This window comes from Thunnus thynnus, chromosome 17, assembly GCF_963924715.1.
Source record: "Thunnus thynnus chromosome 17, fThuThy2.1, whole genome shotgun sequence".
Lineage (NCBI taxonomy): Eukaryota > Metazoa > Chordata > Actinopteri > Scombriformes > Scombridae > Thunnus > Thunnus thynnus.
In genome coordinates this window covers 27589155-27609804 of record NC_089533.1, presented here as the reverse complement: position 1 = coordinate 27609804, position 20650 = coordinate 27589155, and the positions used below count along the sequence as shown (strand labels likewise).

General features: G+C 39.3%; 1 protein-coding gene across 1 annotated transcript in view; it reads left to right on the top strand.

The window, feature by feature from the left end:
* The window catches only part of LOC137201435 (potassium voltage-gated channel subfamily C member 1-like), an 88962-nt gene extending 68552 nt beyond the window's left edge, over window positions 1–20410 (top strand). The window contains exons 5-6 of the mRNA XM_067616498.1: window positions 4350–9096; window positions 11825–20410. Of these exons, the coding sequence (XP_067472599.1) occupies window positions 4350–4393 (44 nt within the window). The 3' untranslated portion in view covers window positions 4394–9096; window positions 11825–20410. The remainder of the gene's footprint in view (window positions 1–4349; window positions 9097–11824) is intronic.
* The last annotated feature ends 240 nt before the right edge of the window (window positions 20411–20650 follow it).

The following is a 20650-nucleotide window of genomic DNA, read 5'->3' as shown; positions in this document are numbered from 1 at the left end:
TTCAGTCAGTCTGTCTGTCTGTCCTTCTGTCTATCTGACTGTCTCCCTGTTAAGAGCAGCCTTCTGTTCCTACTGATAGACTGGCTAAAACACCTGGACTCTGAGATCAAAATGGCCTCAAATGAGATTAGGTTTTTTTAAGACTGGAGTGTTAACATGGATGAATGTGTGTAGCCTATTTCTAACCCTGACTGTGTGCTCAGCTCCAGATGATTTACCCACCTGAGTTGCTCTGAGTTTCCCAAAAATCATTAAACCACAGAGTCTGGCTGTGTTTCTTGTTCTTGAACAAAGTGTACTAACACTGATGTGCTTTTGGGAATCCCAGAACAGGTAGTCCAGTGGATGCAGACAAAGTACAAAAATCTACACACACACACTAAAAAGTTTTTTGTGTGCGTCCACTGGACTAGTGCATCTTCCCCTCCCTACACAGTTCATGTTGGTGCTGCAGAGCACCACCTCTAGGTGTCTAAGGGATATTGTGGCAACTGATAGCTGAGTTTCGTAACCCATATTCCTGTTTTGTCCTGTCTGTCTGTCTGTCCATCTGTTTGTCCCTCTATCCATCTGTCTGTCTGTCTGTCTGTCTGTCTTTTTCCAACTTCCTCCTTTGGTCTAAAAATATTTTCTTGGTTTGGGCTGGTTTTGTTTTTAATTATTTCTTTTTCTTTTTTTCAACTTTGTTTCATTTACAAATGCTTGTAACTGTAACAAATTGTTTATATTTGGTATTTCTGATGTGCAATGCTGTCATAACATAAATTAATATAACAACCTTATTTTCTGTCATGAAAATTTGCATCTCCATCCCATAACACACATACCTTACCATATCATGAAACCTTTAATGCTCACTGGAATTCCCCTTCATCACCCCGCCCTAATCTTTGCCCTTTGACCTGTGTTTGTCATCTTCATGTAGCCACGGGTTATGAGAAGTCACGCAGCCTCAATAACATCTCCGGGATGACGGGCGCCCCGCTGCGCCTCACCCCCATCACCAACTCCACCTTCGAGCCCTTCGAGCCGCCTGGCCTAAGGCGATGCCACTCCCCCATCCCCTCAATCTTGTAGCATAGCCAACAGGGAAACAACAAAATGTCAACAACAACAGCAACAATATAATATCTTTTTTGTTTTTGTTTTTGTTTTTGTGGGGAACATGAGAAAGAAACACAAGCATCAACATAGAGGGATTGTCTCATGGATTTGATTCATCCCATTATGTTCCTTCATTAAGCTCCATTACATACTTGTTTCCTTCTTGATAAAAACAGCAATGAATTAGAATTCCTCTGGCTCTATAAGCACTAGAGGGTCCTATTTTAAAACCACAGAGTAGCTAAACCTTACTGAATAAGCTGAGATAGACGCTTTAGCAAATGTATTTTAAAATACACAGACACACACTAACACACCTGCCTTACTAACAGGGATAGAGTCTAGGTTAGGTTAGTTTAGATTGATATAATAGCTGAGTTAGTTTACCTCCAGCTTTCCCTGTGCTACTTCTTGCCTGTATCTCGACTGCACTTGCACTTCAACGCTTTAAGACTGATAATAAGAGTAGCTATGAATATGAGACTTTTCTGATATTAAGCCTCAGAATGCACACACTCACACACACACACACACATAGACACTAACATATTACTCAAACTGCAGCATGCATGTTTTTATTCATGAGACTCCAAAATAAGAACATACAGTGTACCTACAAGTAGATTGAAAAAACAAAGACATTTTTGTACATTTTAAGTCAAAAGCATATCTCTGAGAAGGAAACTGTAGCACCTCTGCACCTTTGAAAAAAAAAAAAAACATGTAGGCTAGAGATGTTCAGTTATTTGTGTTAAATGAAATGAAACACAAGCTGTTACACACATGTGCACACTTGCACAAACATCAACACACACAGACACATTTGTTCTCAGTGTATCCCTTTAGTACAGGGAGAGAGGAGAGAGGGAGTTGCATTAGATTCTGTATCACCTCCATAAAGAACTTATAAAGGCAGCAGCGTTCCCTCCTCCTCTTTCTCCTGCTTCAGGCTTCACACTCTGCTCAGACCCTAAACGCTCCACCAATACTTGCAGAGTGTGCTGCAGGAGGACTAAATGATTTTTTTTTTTTTTTTTTGGAATACAGTGGACAGCAGGGAAACAGGTGTTAAGAAGCGTGGATGTCTCTGTCAGGGTGGGATGCAGGTCACAGGGCAGTGGTTCCCAAACTTGGGGAGCTCAAGGTGATTAATAGAATGGGAAAGTAGAAAAAATGTATTTCTGTAACATAAAAATGTATTTTCTAATCTTTGCTTTTGCTTGTGAATTACTGGTCCCTAAAAATATTCAAAGAAAACCATCTCAGAAGTAAATATCACTCTTTTAACTGACCACCAAACGCATATGGAAGACACACTATAAATTCTCAAATAATAGCCATGCTCATATTAGACACAGCCCCTCAGTTCTAATTCCCCCTGTTTTTCACAGGTATATCTGATCACATTTTAGTAAGATTCTTTCCTGTTTTCTCATCTGCTCCCATTTTCATTTACTGAGAATACAAACTCTAAGCTTCCTCCATGTTTACTTCTATAAATGCAGTAGCGTACATTTGATGTGCATTTGTATGGTGGAATTGTGAATTGAGAGCCATAATAGTATTTCTACCACCACTAAATTACTTTTACCCAGCCTTAATTAGGGGCAGGACATTATTTTTTTTGTGCTAGCCACATGTATGTGAAGAAAATGTGTTTATTTGTTGAATGTAAATGTTCCCCAATTTGCAAAAAATCCCTAATTCTGAGGATAAATACAGAAGACATGACCTCAGTGTCCTTATGGTAGCTATAGCGCTGATTTTAGAATTCATGGTAGCCTCGTTTTAAGGGGTCATAAACAGAGAGGTTTGGGAATCACTGTCACTGAAGATGCAGGCTATCAGGGTGGGAATAAAAGGCAGAGTCATCCAGTCATCCATCGGCTGAGTTGTCTGTCATTCGACTAACAATAAATAGACAATAGCAGCTATGGGAAAATCCCACTTTAATGACTTTGGGAAAAAAGTAGGTGAACACATATAATGACCCTTGACCTTCGGCCTCACCCAGGCCTCCAGTGTAGATATCGTCATGGAAACTGGAGCAGTAGGGTTTGATCTTTACTACACCACTTCTCACCTGGTCTCCATGCGCTCTCACCTGGGCTCTCATCAATAGGCTGAACTGCAAAGTCCGAAGAATAGCTTCCTTTTCAAGAAAGGGGCAATCACCTCTCATTTCTGAGTTGTGTCTTATTTTAGTCATCGGCTAAGCTTAAAAGGAACAATTCAGGAAAGCCTGTTTGCTTTCTTCATGAGAGTGACATGCGAAGATCAGTCTCATGTAAGTGTGTCAAGCGCACACTAGGAGTCAAGACGTTAACCTAGCTTAGCATAAAGACTGTTAGCTAGCCTGGCTCTGTCCAAAGTTCAGAAATTAATAGAAAAATTCACTTATTAACATGTTGCATATTGTTTGTTTAACTTGTACATAAACAGAAATGTAAAAATAAAAATTTGTGGTTTTAGGGGGAGTAATTACACAAATATTTCTAGGCGACAGCTGGGTATGGTGAGTCTGGACAGCTTTCTGGAGTCTTGTCGTCACATTGGGTTTGCCTGGTTTGGTGCCATTGTGGCTGTACAGAGACCAAAACTAAAATGCTCATGCTCCGCAACCACATCTGACAACCTGAGCTATACCTGGAGATGCTGCACAGAGGCACCAGGTGGATAGATACACCATCAAAACGTACCGGTAGTTACGGTACATACTGTCGCTCCCCCTAAAACCACTATTGTCTGTTTTTTTTTGTTTTTCTGTTTGTGTGCAGATTAAACAGATGAGACAATGACATGTCAATTAGTGAGCTTTAGAGATGTATTTTTGAACTTTGGACTTTCCAGTCTTTATGCTAAGCTAGGCTAACCATGTCCTAACTCCAGCTTAACTATTTCTTGAAGGTGGCAGGGGAATTGGCTTGGAAAATGGAAAATTGCAGTCATGTTCGAACACTGCAGCTCAGCCCCTGTGTGAGAAGCGTGGCTTTCCTCAGGTCTGAGTTCACCTCACCATCATCTTCACTACCACCACCACCTCCACCGCCGCTGCCAACAGCGTTACTACTTTGCACTGACTCCAGTGTGATTCAGCAGCCAGTGGCAATATTTTTAGTTTTCTCCCTTTTTGGCTTCTCTTTCTTTCCCTGTTTTTGACCCTTCTGAACCCCCAACCTCCCCCTGCCCCCCCTCCTCCTCCTCTGTCCGTCCATCTCTTCCTTGTTTCGGCTACGGCCGTTCAGTAGGAGGCACCGTAAACGGCTACTGGAGTGACAGCCCGTGGTAGAAGAGCGGAGGACAAAAGCAACATGCCACATGGGAAGAAGAGCGAGAACATGACTACAGAGACAGCATACAAACATAGAAATATGCAATGTAGATAAATGACAGCGGTGGTTGGATCTATGTGTTTCTGTTCAGATATGTTGTATCTGCGACACACGTGACATGTGTGCACGTGGATGTGTGTGTGCATGTGTGTGTGTGTGCCCAGACCTGCATCTACCTCTGTACTAAGATGCACAAATGTCAACTTTTTCCATTGTTTTTGCTACTGCAAGAAAGAAAGGAAGAAATATTTAGTTCAGTTTTGTTTTGATGTGTATTATTAGCAATCTGTGTGATCAGATGATGATGTCATCTTTCTGTCAGTGACTTGTGTATTTTTGTATTTATTAATCTTATTTCAAGTTTTTTGTCCCCCTAAATATAAATATGGTTTCCTTTCTGTTTTAAACTGGGTTTTTCAGATATATGAAATGTATTTCATTTCAGAACATCAGTCTTATTCATTGCTGTAGGCAGTAGTTGTGTGTCTGTTGGTTTGGTTTCATATCTGTCTGAATCCCTTGTCCTCAATTCTCACTCTCACCTTCCTTCTCTCTCACCAGAAAAGTAACAGAGAGCTTTCAGCTGGCAGGAAATCACCCCTTTGATTTGACTCCCAAAAGAGAAAAACAATCATTTACCGCTGACTAAACAAGGACTCTTTTCAAGAATATCCTTTAGACAAGATCCACTTAGAAGTGTTTACCAAGCATGATCTAGCATAAAAATGGGACTTGGAAAAACTTGACTTCTCTGTGCTCTCCATCCTGTTACTTTTTTATGTTCAAGCTGGGAGTGCTCGGAGGTGAGGGTACCAAACAGGGAGAATGCCTGGCTGAGAAACAGACTGTTGTACTTTCAAAGGATTAGTTTGACATTTTGGGAAATACGTATTCGCATTCTTGCCGAGAGTGAGAGTAATGAGAAGATTGATATCAAGACTATATCATGTCTGTGCGCTAAGTATGGAGCTGGAGCCAGAAGGCAATTAGCCTGGCTTAGCATAAAGACTGGCAGTAGGGGGAAACAGCTAGCCTGGCTCTGTCCAAAGTTGCCTTTATGTTTCTACATATTTGTGTTAATAAGTAAGCTTTAGAGGTGATGGTAGGCAAAGTTTTGGACTTCTTGGAGTCAGGCCACATGTGTCCCCCTGCTTCCAGTCTTTATGCTAATCTAACGTGATTGTCCCCTGACTGTAGCTCTGTACTGCTCGGGTCTGATTTTTATATCAATTTCTCATCTCAATCGTGGCAAGAAAACAAATTCCCTAAAGTGTCAAGCTATTCCTTTAACCTAGTACCCCTTTCAGACAGCAGAGGCGGGTATGATGCAGGTCTCCTTAACACCTGTTCTTTTCAGTAAGTTGCTTAAATCACATTTAAATGTCTATTTAAAGCCCGCTCACCAAAGATAGGCAACCTCTGACCTGCGCCCAACTTGTCATGAGGGGAGGGCACATGAAGGGTCATACAGATACACCCCTATCATGGGTTTGACCCCTGTCACCGTGTCAGTCTGAATGGGGTATTAGTGACCCTGGTTTCCTTTCTTCTGAGCAGTTGTATAATGGACTGACTGAAATTTTGGGTCACCAGGGTCTTTGTTTCCTGTTCAGCCTCATGCCCAACCTGGACATCAGTTTCCAGTTTGCCTCAGGAGTCCAACTGAATCCTGACTCATGTACCAATGATTGATTTTGAGGTTTTAATCTACTGGAAGTTCAGTGATAGATTCCCAGTTGGAATATCATTTCAACCTATTAAATCCTATTAGACATGCACACAAGGCACACACACACACACACATAGATGTAAACACACACTCTAGTTTCTCTGCTGAACCATTTCTCATCATTTCATCCTCTCCTTATCCTCCTCTCCCCTCCCAGTGTCTACTTGTTTTAAATGTGTGTCTGTCATTTTCTCTAAGGCCACTGCTGATTGGTTGCTTTTGTCATGATGATGTACAAATGTAAAGTTTGCGTTGTAGATGAATCTGCATGGGTTTCCATAGCAAGCAATAAGGATATTGATATGACTAATAATGTGAGGAGGTTTGATAAGATTTTAGTCTCAAGCTTAATGAATGTGTATATAACATTTAGACTACTAAGAGTGTGTATGGATGTGTGTGTTTAGATGCATCCATATGCACCAACAAAGCATGCAGGACAAAAAATCTTCACCTCTTTGAATGCAAGAAGAGGTGGGACAGGCTGACATTATGCATGCCAAAATGCTATGATGCTATTGGTCAGAACAGACCAAGTTAGGTACTGTAATTGGGTGGGGCGGGGGCGGGAAAGTTTATTTTTGCAGGATGGGGAGGGGTTACATTTCTAGTAGGTCTTGTATAGCGGCTTTCTTATTCGATCTTGAGAGACTTATGATAAGAGAAACATATTAACAATCGTAGCTTATGATTTTTTTGTTTCTTCTTTTTTTGCTTTTCTTTTCACAGAGAACTGTTCTGAAAGCCCTGCGCTTATCAGATATATGCAAAAAGAAGCAGTAACTGTGAACTAACGCTAAGAAATGAAAAAAAAAACAAAACAAATCCAGCTTCTTCCATCAATGTCTCAACTCCTCTTCTGCAAGAGAGAGGAGAGACCCTACTCCTCCCAAGATACCTCCTCACCAAAGTTTCCCTGTCCATTATTTTCATTTGTCTGCTTCTTCATTATCTGTCCATGTCATGGTTCATTTCCTCCTGTCCTGTTCTCTACACTTCTATCATTACGCCTTTAAACCTTTACAGTGAGTTCAAAGGAAGGAGACCTCTGCAATGTGAGAATGCAACAATTGAATGCAACATCCCACAAAAGGATGAGGATCAGGACGGATAAACCTGCCGCTAACTGAGCTCCCCAACCCTACCCAGGCTCTTCATGTCAGTTTGATTATAATTTGACTAAATGCAATTTTTTTTAAGATTGTTCACCATGGAAACATAATATGAGCTGCATGAATAGGTAGCAATGCAAGAGCCAACTTACAGGTTCCACTAAATGGTCATTCCTGTTGAAACAAGTCAGTAAACTAATAGTAAATAAATGGGCTATAAGAAGTGTCACATGTAGCTTTTCTGGCCTTCTTCTTCTCCTGCTCCTGTATGTGCTTGTTGTAGATTAGTCCACAGTACCCTCTACGCTGTCAGAGCGCAATGGCAATAATTGCTGGCAATGTGCACACTCCCAAGTTGAGAGCTTAGGCGCTCACCTTTCACGTTTATATTCAGCATGTATTCAGGCCAGTATCCCTGAGAATTACATCCAAATTGGACAATTTGGCATCTCACGATTTACGTCCAAAGTACAGTGCCAATGCAGCAAGTAGTGTGCCCTTTATGTAGCAAGGTAAAAGGTTGTGGTTTGTGGATGGGCGTGTAGCAAATTTGTATTTCACGCAGGAAACTGCAGTCTGTGGCCTGTCATGGACCTGTGTCTGGCGATGGGGTTGATTGTGCTTCAGTGGTGCAGTGGTCACTGAATAAATTTGCAGTCAATCAAATTATCCTAGATAACTTACCACACAGTGGTAGGTGGGGCCTTTTGGGCTCCTGAGGGTCTGCACCCCAGGATAGTTGCTCACTTTGCCTGGTTGTTAATCCAGCCTTGATCAGGATGGAGGTTATTCACAATCCAAGTATGGGGTGACCACAGGAACACCATTATTACCCTAATTTGGCCATGATGACTAATTTTTTTTTGAATCATGGAGAATCAGTTAAATCTGTAGCCTTTTGCATTAGCCACAGACCAGTAAGACTGAGTTGGACTTGGTCATTATTGTATCAAACGGATTTGAAATCTCAGATCTCATGCCCTGTTTGTTCAAAATGAGTTAAGCCCCAAAAGGACTTTGAAGAAGTTGCATTGAATTCCCAGTGTGAAATCAGACTGCAGAGGCTTCCTTCAAAAGTCAGATAATATTTAAATCCAAATCACCACTGGTTCTCACTTGATATTATTTAGCTTCTTCTCCTTGTTGCCATTGTCTCTATCTTTCCCATTCATTCACAACTCAGGTATCTCTTTCTCAATCTCTCCTTCTGTGCCCCTTTGTTCCTCTTCACCCATGTTCCCTAAAAGAAATGTACATGTACTGTATGTGTGAAAAATGGAGAGATGAGGAAAAAAATGAGCTTTCCTCTCTTTTCTGTGCCTGTGAATGCCATGTGCTCCCTTGAAAAATGCCATTTTGCTTTCCTTGTCCGACTGTGCTTCCTGTCTTCTTATGTCGTCCCCTCGTCTCCCCACCCTTTCTCAATAACTATATCCCTCTTTCTGTGAGACTTTGTACCCCCAACACCTACCATCACCCCATGCTGAAGTCTCTCACAGCAAAAACCAAAAAGGAATTGAGTGAAATTGGAGCACCTTCATACCTGAAATTGAAAAAAAAAAAAAAGATTGGCCAATCAATGGATTTCACCGAGGAAGAAGACAGAATGGACATTTAAATGAATGAACAAAAGACTGGAGTGATGTATTGTAGATGGGGGGAGGAGGGGAGGAATGTGCTATGAAATGATGTGTTCTGAGTGGATTGTCAGCCGAGCAGCATCAGAGGGAGGAGATGGAGGAGGAAAAGTTTGAGGAAGACAGAAAAGTGTGGTGATGAGGAGGAGGAAAAAAAGAAAGAAGCAAAATCGCTTCTCCATGTAAGAATGTGTACCTCACTGTTGTTCCTGTGCACTGTTTGCTTCTCGTGTTGTGTTTCCTCACCTGTGTGGTTCTGTGTTAGTGTGACATTTTGTTTTGTGTTCTGTGTGTTTTCGTGTCGTGTTCCGCACTCTTCCTCCTTATTCCTTTTTCTTTTTTCACGTAGCCTTTGTGTATACCACACCTGGGTCAAACAGCCTTCACTTGAAACACTACCTACAACTTGTTTTATCCCACACGGTAGCAGTGGTAGTTTGTCATTTGGGGCAAACACAAACTGCACCAAAGTGAAATTAATTTGAAATGAACTGACCTGATGCAGCAAACACCTGTCTGATGGTTGAAGTGGGATGAAACAAAGAGCTATAAATCGTTGTTATTTGGCCAAGGTCTGGTCTGTACATGTGCAGGACACACCAACTGAGATGTTTCACTCTCAGCTCTTGGTCTGGATTTTCAGCCCAGTCCTGGTTGGCTACAGTCCTCTGACTCCTCAGCTCTGCTTTGACCTTTGACCTTTGACATTATACAATTACACTAAGCCTGTGACTTCTCTCAGTCTCACGAGCTTCTTAATTAGCATCCAAAGATTCATTATGTCAGAGGACTGAACAGCCCCCGAGGACTGAAACCTTCTGCAGATTGTATCTGTGTGTGTGTTCCAGAGACGGAGACAAACGTTAGTGTGTGTCATGTTCAAGCTGTGTATACTTGGTGTTGTTGCATGCTGGCTGAACTGGGCGAGCTTTGTAGTGATGTGTCTTTTCTTTGCTTCAGTGGTGTGTTTGGCCAATCATTTCCTTGCCTTGGTGTACAGTATTATGTTGCTGCAGTTTCCATTAGTACAAACAACTATTTCATATTTATTGACACTGGAAACTACAGATTAGATTAGGAACACTCCGTCTGCCATTGTAGAAGTCTTTCAATTTCTGCATTCTTGCTTCACCCTGAAAGGAGCTGTTTGGAAAGTTGTGGTGCAGCAGTAGTAAAGAAAGAATGGTTTCTACAATGGCTACCACTTTAAATCTCATTTATAACATTAAATGAACTCCCACAGGCTCTTTACCAACAGCATCTTAGCAGGAATAGAAATAAATAATACAGTTGAAAACAAAAGATTGAGAGTAAACGTTCATTCTTCACCATGGAAATAGTAGTTTGACAACAACAATCTGAACTCAGTGTCAATTTTAGTTACAAACTTTTTTCTGAGCTTTTAACTGCATATCATGTTCTTCATCAGCAGATGGGATTTGTTCATTCATCATGGAGATGGCTCAGTCATCATCACATCAGTAAAAGCAGTAGTACAACAATGTGAAAATACAAAATTACAAGTAAAAAGTCCTGCATCAGCAAATTGTGCTTAAAGTATAAAAAAATTAAAATACTTGCAGTATTTGCAGGACTGCAGAAAATTGGCCTTTGACTGATATATTTTTATGTATTACATGAATATATTTTTATTACTAATGCATCAAAGCATAGGCAGCATTTTACTGTTAGTAAATTGCTACTTTATTTATTCTTAGATAGCTTTTCTCTGATCTCTACTGAAATAATGGACTTTCAACCTTTTAACCTTTCAAACAGTTATTTAAATGAAACCATCTGAGAAGTTTAGAGGGGAAATGTCTCTCTTGCTAACAATTTATAGACATCTGACACATAACCTGGGGCCCCAGCTACACACCACTGGTTTAATGTTTAACTGTTCACAACAATGCAAGGTTATCATGCGTTTTACAGTTTAATCTGTAAAGTAACTAGTAAGTAAAACTGTCAAATAAACGGACTGGAGTACAAGTACAATATTTCCCACTGAAATGTAGTGAATCAGAAGTTTAAAGTAATGGAAATATTTAAATAAGTACAAGTACCTCAAAGTTGTACATAAGCACAGTACTTGTGTAAAGGTACTCAGTTACTTTCAGTAATTGATATGTGAAGGACTTTCAATATTTAGATCTTGTAATTGCAACTCCATGACAACTCCACTTGGTCATGAAGACTGTGAAATTCAGTTGAAAGCTCCAGAAAAAGGTTGAAAGTAGGTATTGAGTTGGGATTGTTTTGTTAAACTACACAAAAAGATATTACTTCATCAATAACCTTTGATTGCATAAATGGCTGAAATGTAAGATGTATAGCAACAAACAAAGTGATCTTACCCTGACTGGATGCTTTTGGGAAACAGACCCATATCTGATGTGGTTCCACATTGGAAATGGAACTCAACAACCAGAGGATTACTGAAATTTGCATTTGCTTTGATGGTGGGTAAAATAATTATCAGTTTTGCTATTTTTTTTCCTGTAATATATTGACAAGATAGGTGGTTTTTTCTTGGTCAAATTGGTAACATTGGTGCCTACCCTGTTGTAAAATGTGAATCTCTGATAAACCCTTCTTATTGGCCAGCACCCATGAATCAGAACTGTTTATCTGAGCAGATGCCATTGCCAGCAGATGCCAAATAAGCTTTTACCTTGACCTGCACCAGACCAGGATGTAGAAGTATCTAAAGCATCTTTATCATCCATTACATAGTGTTATCCATAAAATTATGAAATTTTTGATGGGTTGTCCTATCACAAAAAATTCTTTAATTTTTTTTAATCCAAGCATGATCAAACTGTTTGCCATGGTCTGGTGTCTGAGGGTCAAGTCATTACTTAATCACCTCAAATCCTCACTAAATTCTCTTTTCTTTTTCCCTTTCAGTGCTGAGTTTCTAGACCCCCCCTTTCTCTACAAGAAGAGGAAACCAATAAACTTTAAAACGCTGCTCCTCCATCTCCCCCAGCAGGATTTACTGTAGAAAACAGGAGGGAGATAGAGAGAAAGAGAAAAAAAGAAGACGAGAGGTAGAAATCATCGCCGTCAGTCACATTTGACACCCTGACCTGAACATTTTCATTGTCTATGTGACACATTCATATGCAACCTTGCTGACAATCCCAGTTAAGAAAATGCTTATTATTTTATGTAAGCCATTTTAACGTGGGAAAGAGCAAAAACATAACCAATCGTGTTGAGCTCATTTTCAGAGAAAACCACAGCATGGATGCTCCCAGCGAAGCAGCCAGAGGGCTAGGAAAGACTGGGATGTGGTACCATGTGACAGGGATGCCCTCTATTTCCACAACAGTTTGTGATTTTGTTTTTATCATTACTTTACTTTTATTTCAAGAAGCTGCATTCGGAACTGTTCATTTCCAGCAGATGTTCTATAATTTTGGCATTCAAAGCACTATGCAAGGTGAGGGGTGGCCCATCGTGATGTCTAACAGCCTGTTATGTTGTTGATGTCTAACAGTCTGATCCAGTGTTGCCGCTGGGCTGCCCAGGCCAGGCTGTCCTGTGAATCTCTGCTGAGCTACAGGACCTCTAAAAGCAGGCTGAAATCTCCTCATACATATCAGAAACATCAGCCATATCACATGTATATTTGACATGATCCTGTCTATTTGATATCATCAGAATCTTCTGGGAGACAGTTGACATCTTGGGACTTCAAGTTCAACTGATCATTTTAAAGACTTGACATCTCAGCAGAGGTCAGTGAGTCATTTTAATCCACCTTGTGATGGAATTAACCCAAAGACAGACGCATGGATGGACGGACCATTTTGGTTATGATTCAGGCCAGCGGGGAACATAAATATTCAAAGACAAGAAACTGGCCTTGTCATTTGCTAAGGAAAGGAGGTGTCACTGAATACGAAGGTGTGATTGAGCCTCTTTCTCTCTTTCTTGCTCTCTCTTTCCCTCTTGAGTCTTTACGGAATCCTGACCGCCCTTCCCTGCATCTCAGCATCGCTGCTGCTCCTCTTTAGCAAAACTGCATGGCATGAATGAAACCAATTAAAACCCGAAGAAAGACAGTCAAAGACACAATGGATGGATTAAATTAAAAAAAAGCGAGGAGAGAGAAGGGAAGGAGTTCATGAGAACGGGGGAGAGAGACCATCTCTTTTTTTCCACCCGGCAATGTCAATGCAAAGTCACACCGCCATCGTCATCATCCGAGCTACTTTTTATCCCCCCAAACTGGCTGCTAATATGTGCAAAACAGCATCTCCTGCAGCAAACTGCTCTCTCAGAAGGCATGATGGATGAGGAGGCTCTCCCTCCACTCTGATGGAGAGAGGGAGGGGGGAAGGAGATTCTGCAGACCATACACTCTATACCTCTGGGGATGTGGGGTGAGAAAATAGAGGCTTTATAAAGAAAGCAGGTATTCAGCAGGAGCGGGAGAACATCTTTGAGAAACTATTCTAGGGGAAAAAATGGCAACGACTGCAAATTAGAAATGCATTTTTATGACACTGTTTACCAGCATGAATATTCTGCATGACTTCTGCAAGCCATTCTGATCTCCCCCATGAATAACAGGGCTAGAAATTGAGAATTTAAATGTGAAAATTTAACGAGAATCATGTTATATGCAACAGATTAAAAAAATGTAGGATTATGTTTAAAAAAGATTATCTCAATTTTGTTTTTTAATGATGAAACATGAATAAATAAGAAAAAAGGGTTGCAACATCTACCCATTTTTTAATAAATCTTAGAGACCCCTTCCCTCCCCCCATCCCACCTCTCTAAAATCCTTCCAACCTCTGCAAGTATTTATCCTGCTACTACAAGTTTGTCTACTTCTACTACTTCAACTTCTCACCTGGCTGCTACTCTGCTTCTTCTTCCTCCTCCTCTTCTTCTTCTTCTCTTTCTTCTTCCTCTTGTAGTCTTTTACCAGAACCCTTATATGTAACTCTCTCCAATGGCAGCTGTGTGTGTTTGTGCCACAATTTGGACCCAGGACTATCAAACTGATGTTGAACTGAACAGTGCTGTCCACTCCGAGATGTCATTCCCTTGTGCACTATGGTTTTCCATACATTTGAATTTTTCTTGACCTTCATATCATCCACTGCATCAAAACCAGGTTAGAAAGGTGATGTCGCTAAAGATTTCTACTCCCCACACTCTGAAGGCCAAGGATAAGGCAGGGAAGGGTACTGGTTTGTAAGTTTTGTAAGTTTTGTACCAGGCAGGTATATTTACCTCCTCTGGTGAAAAGATGCATGATGATGTTCACTCAAGCAGTAATTTGTTTTTTGTCATTTCTTTTTAGGGTTCCTTCAGTTAGGGTTAGGGTTCAAATTCATTAATGCTGTATTGAGGCATGAAGAAACAAAGGGCTGTAGCCAGGCTTTCAGAAAGTCCAAATTAAATGTAAGAACATTTTGTGGCCACCAAAACGTTTTTGAACTCCCTATATGGTCTGGTGCCAGGTATGTACAGTGATTCTGGCAAACAATATTAAAATTATATTTATATATATTTCATTTTTATCTTATTGCCTAAAAACAACCACATTTAGGAAAAATTATCAGAATCAGCCTTATAAACAGCAAATGTTTAGTATTTTTGTTATTCTAGCAATGTCGTTTTAAACTCCATATTTCATGTCATGAAAGACATGCCCTTGGACCTCTCAATGCCCTGAATAAATGCAATGTAAGGAAATAGTGGCTGAGGAGATTCAAAGGCTTCACAGAAACATCTCACCTTGAAACAGAAAACAGAAACTGAAGATTGTCATCTGCAAATGTTTGGTCCAGTAGCTTTTTCATGCTGTAGCTTTGCCAAATCTGCCCTTTGAGAATACCACAATCCAATCATGAATGAAAGTCCCTGTCAGATTTCCTATTAGTGTGTCATTTAGATGTGATTACAGCAACACAGCATAGATTCTGTTTTCATCTTGAATGATCTTTTGAAACTGATAGAAGCTATAATGTAGCCACAATATTGCTCAGTTAAAGGCCCCGTATTGTTTAGTTTTCTTTGGTTTTCAAAAACATAAAAGTATAGGGTCATTTAAAGGGTATTTATTTACTCAATGAAGTTGAAGAATAAGTCATTAAAAATCTTACTGGATGAAAATACAGATTTAAATTTTGCCTTCAGACAGACCTCAGTTCTTTCCAAGAATATGTATCCTTGACTATGTAACCCATCCCAAAGTATTTTTCTAAACATCTGTAATATTGGTATTGGCAGTTTATGCAGGATGTGTGTAGGGTCAGCTGTACTTTACCATACTTTAGCTAAGATACACTTACCTTTGATTGTCTGAGCATTATTATTGACCATTATTCAGCACACTGTAGAAGTGTGACTTGAGGCCCCATTGCACACTTGATGAACTGTGGATTCCCAAGAACGTGCCCATAAGGTGTGGGGAAGTTTGCTCACTGGAGTGTAACAAGAAATGGATAACCAGAAGAGAAAGTCAATCTGTTTTCTACAGAGCAAAGACAAAATGGTCTCAGTTTACTTTTTTTCTTCATATTTCAAAGTTAAGCAACTGTAAATTCAGTGCTTATTATTTTGCTGTGTCTAAGGTCATGCAGTGTTCAAAAATCTGATATAATCCTATTTTGAGTATTGATAAACATTATAAATTGTAGCATTTACAGCATATGCAGCCATGTTAACTAAATCCAATAACTTGAAGCACCACTGGATTTCAAATGGGATTCATGATTTTGGCACCATGGCTGAAACAGAGAATACATCTCCTGGCTGGTTCTGTATGGACTTAGGTTTGCACTGCATTGTCATGCATTATGGTGACCCATGAGGTTGTTCTTTGGTTTCCATACGCAGTTGGGTGATTATTTTGGATTATTTTTTGTTTATTTTTTCATTGTGTATTTTTCAGATGATCACACTATTCTCTGTATCATTCTGGGGGAGTCTTAACAAATGGCATGGAGCCAATAAATTGAAAACAGGGCCTATCTCAGGAATACACTGTATCATACATCTGAGAAGTGGAATGTGGAGATGTTATGACGCTGCAGTATGTATTTTCAGGAAAGTTTCAAATGAACATGATAATAGTTTCCATGAGTAAATCTGGATCCCTAAAACGCTACTTGAAGCCTGAAAGAAGAAATTTCTGTTCTTTAGGTCTGAACTGTGTCCATCTGTTCTTCCACCCTGTACTAGATCTTATTGCTTCCAGGGTGTTTGTTTTATAATGGTACTGTATTTGATGAGTTTAAGAACTGGTTGTAATATCATTTGTCTTCCTAAAGCAGAAGCTTCTGAAATGTCAAAAATAATATTAGCCTACCATGTACTGTACTGTAGCTATACTGAGGGGAACGCAACTTCTTTTTGGTTATGTTTTTTTTGGTATTTTTATTCACTTGCTAAAACTGTATTTTTGGTTTACATATCTTATATTTTGTATTTTTTTAACACACGCATTTATTTATTATAACAATGCATTTATTAATGTTTTTGTATTCAAGCATGCAGTGAATATAAAGTGAGCCTATGCACGCACTAGTTACAGGTCTGTGGAGAGCATTCGGCTATGTTACTCAAATGGGGTTTGGTGTAGTTTAGTCAGAAGGCAGATGTGGCCATGATAGGATATCCTAGAAACTAGAGCTTCATGTTACAGATTTTTAACCTGGTTATACAAGCACCTCTGCAGAAGAAATGCATACAAACTGTAAAAAGTGAGTTTTCTAGCAACAAAATGGTACGTGATAGAGCCAACAATGTTAACGCAGCTCCTTGGAAAATGTTGCCCATCAGAAAGTTGCTCTGTGTATTACTACCTAAAATCTGTGCAAGTAGGACATTTACAAAACTAATTTAAGGTTCTTAGATGTAATGTAGCATTAAAAGGGTACTCCACTGATGTACTATTATTTGTCCAAAAGTTTGGAGGATTTTTGAGAGACATAGAAAAACAAGGTTCAAAACTGAAGCAGCCGCTAGTGTGGGTGAAGCTTCAAAAATGCTTGACACTACAATTCCCACAATGCATGATAGTGTTTTGCATTATATCCTTGCTGCCTGGTGAACACCCACATCTTTCACACTACATGCACCACGGGTTTTCTTAAAAAAAAAAAAAAGTTCTCTGAGCATTAGCCAAAATAACCCTGATGACATCGAAATGACACCATTAGGGTTATTTCCTCAGACTTGACAAAGACAGAAGACTTTACAGAAGACCTGTAGATGAGCCAACTGATCTTCATGTGAAAAATCAGTGGAGTGCCCCTTTAAAATGATTTCGCTCGGTTGACAGCAGGAATTCTCAAACATTTTGGTTTGTAGCCCATTGTAATGAAGATTTATTCTGTTAAAGATTGCTGTCAGCGCAAAGGTATTCAGTGTCTCCAATATCTGTTGGTTACTCAAATGTCTGAGAAGGAAAAGCATCATGACTTCATGGGATATGGTTACAGCCCTTCATCAGAATCCACGCCACCCCCATCCCTCTCCCTCCATACATTTCTTAAGATATGCTGCTTCAGAACACATCTTAAAAAGAAATAAGAGAGATTTGTATGACAAGACCTCACTGAAATTAAGTGATTGTTTTGTGATGAGAATGAAGAAGGCAGGTTAGTTGGAAGGACAGCAGGTGAAGAAGAAGTGATGGCTGCGCGGTTCTAAAAAGACAAATGGAAACCTTGATTATTCCACTGCAGTGTAGTGGGGAGTGTAGAGCAATAATGGTATAAGCTCTTGTTTAGGGAATCTGGCATTAATATGTGTTAGTATGTGTAAGAATGACTGTGTTTATCTGTATAAATGACTGGTGTGTAAGAAAATTAGCATGCTGTGCATACTGAGCTAAGCTATGCTCCTGTGAGAAGACTGACAGCTGAGCTAACCAATAGTGCAATTTTACTTGAAACCCAAACAATGACCAAACATATCAGGACAAGATGCAGAGGAGTGGCTCTGCCTACTGTCACACACCCCACCTTTCTTTCATGCTGATTGGAGTTTTAAAGGCCTATATATGATATGAGGATGCAGGAGCAATCTGATTGGTGGGTGGTGAATCAAACAGGGCAGAAATGATTGCTGCACAGCCGTCTGTGGGTTAAAACTTCCATGCATGTAACTTACATCTGGCCACACCCCAGTCATCACTGTGTGTGGTCATAAGTGTAACATGCAAAAGTTTGAACTTATGCAGAGCCGTAGTTTACTGCCTTGTGTATTTACCTTTTAATATTAAATGGACACAACTAAACTCTAATTGAGATGTAAAATATAAGACTTTTTCTTTAATTAATTAATTACTTTGCATTTTATGATTTTAGGCTTGCTAACTAGTAGGGCTAGGCCAAATCTTGCAAGCCAGTTTAATTTTAACTGAAGATCTATCATTTGCAAAATAGTCTTAATGCAAGGACCACTCACTTTAAGCTCCATCTTAATGTTTTCTGAAAAGCAATAGTGAACCTTAAGTTAGAATTATCTTTGCTAGCTTGTTTTGGGATAGCTCTCTTAGCTATCTTAAAATTCTATGTAATATCTCACAGTCTTCTGAAAAAGCTAATAAATGGACCTTTGGTTAAATTTATCCAGGCTAGCTAGTTTTGGCCTAACTCTACAGTACTTGTTAGTTACCCTAGAATGAAAATAAAGACTTCTAACCTACTCTAACCTATATAGGCTGGATAAATTGGTTAGCTAGCCTATAATAATAATTTTCTTGGCTAGCTAGGTTTGGCCTAGCTCCACTAGCCTACACTGTCTGGATGAAAGGTTAGCTAGCTATTGTAATATCCTAAATTTTATCTCCCTAGTAAAGCTAGTAAAACATTGATTTAAGATTATTTTGGGTTAAGATTATTTTGTCAAACTTTTTTTGAAATTCTGTTTGTAGTTTGAAGTTAGGCTCTAAAACTCCAGTCTGCGTTTCTTGCAGCAACCTTTCCTCCACTCCATCCCATGCTCCTCACCTCTCCTCTTTCTCTCCCTCCTTTCCTCCTCTTCCTCCTCCCCCTCCTCCTTCAGTTATTTTGAGGAAGAAGCTTCTTTTTGCATCCCTTGTTATTGTGTTTTTCTATCCTATTTTTTGGAGATGAATTCTAAATGCATGCGTGGGAAACTTTTAAATGATGACTTTAACTTAAATGCGAATGGTGGGAGTGAAGGAAAGCCTCTCCTATGTCTGAAAAAAAGCAAAGGTTCTCATCTTCCCTTCTTCCTTTCTCTGTCAGTTTAGAGAGTGGTTAGAAGACAGCTTACAGTGTGGGACATATTTATACATACATGACACAAAATATTCTTTCAACATTTTTTCCCAATCAATAAATACCTTTTTGTTTTACTGCTTCTTTTCTTACCTTAATACAGGCATGGGCATTTTTCAGTGGAAGTCACTTTTCATCATCACTCTCTGGTAGCAAAACAGGCTCAGTTTCATGAGTCTGATCATGGTTTTCCACAAGCTTCCCTCACTGGTGTCGAGGTTTTGGAGCTTGTTTGGGAAATCAAGTGGAGAGATTCTTTATTTTTTTGTGTCACTATTTGAGAACATTTCCTACAGATATTCTCAGGTCACCTTTCATAAGTTTTCACTGAACTATGAATGCTGAGTTCATATGTTTTCACTTTCGTGGAATTCGCACCATGGAAAAGATAGATTTTTATCGTCAGATAAGCTCTGTCCCATTACCTGCCTATTCAGCTCAGCTTAATTTGTTTTGTTTTTGGCTCTAATCTTGTGCTCATTTTGCTGTGCCTCCTCTCCTCATTTTCTAATGTGGGTGTTTATTGCAGATTTTCATAAACTGAAAAATACACCATGCTCCAGTCCAGATGCAGCTATTTACTCGGTAAAAACACTGTTATACATTATAACATATTACTGTTGACTGATTGGTTAATTAAGAAGTAGATGGGTCAAGTAATCAGTTGATTGTCCCACAGCAGAGATAGATGGGTGGTATATCTCCACTGGAAAGATGCAGAGAAAAAAGAAAGGATGACAGAGAAAGAAAGACGAGAGGCTTCCCTCCATTAATGAATGGGATTTATGCTATAAAGACTGATGCTGGATATAATTTTATTGTCACTACACTGGAGAGAGAAAAAAATAAAAAATGAAATAAAAAGAATCAAGAACTGTATAAAATATATTTCAACGGAATGTTTATTATTTACCTTTTATATTTTTGAAACATGTAAAGAACAAAAAAGGTGAAACTGTAATAATTCAACAGCATTTGTGAAAAAGAGACTTATAAAAAAAACAGTTCTGTTGTTAAAAATGTATGAAGGTTTGACTGTGAATGCTGATTTACCTGAGCAACTCTTCTCCTTTACTGATAGGATAAATAAAAACCAGATGAATAATTTAAAAAAAAAATCACAAAACTACTGGGAAAAAGCAAACAAATTCAGTTTAAAGAGAAAACATCAAAAAACAAAATAAAAACATTAAAAGCTTATGCCAAAATTTTCCATTAGTGTCCTGTGTGGTTTTTTTCACTTAATTATTACTCATTCACACATTCTCACGTCACACATTACAGGAGAGTAAAACTATCATTCCTGTCCTACAACATCCTCTAGTGGACACTTATATTCACACCATTTGAAGTGTCCAAATGTCCAAAAGGGTGAGTCCTTTGGAAAAGGTACACTTGACAGACATTTACTGTATTTACTGAGTTAACTAAATTAAATCTGATATGGAAATCA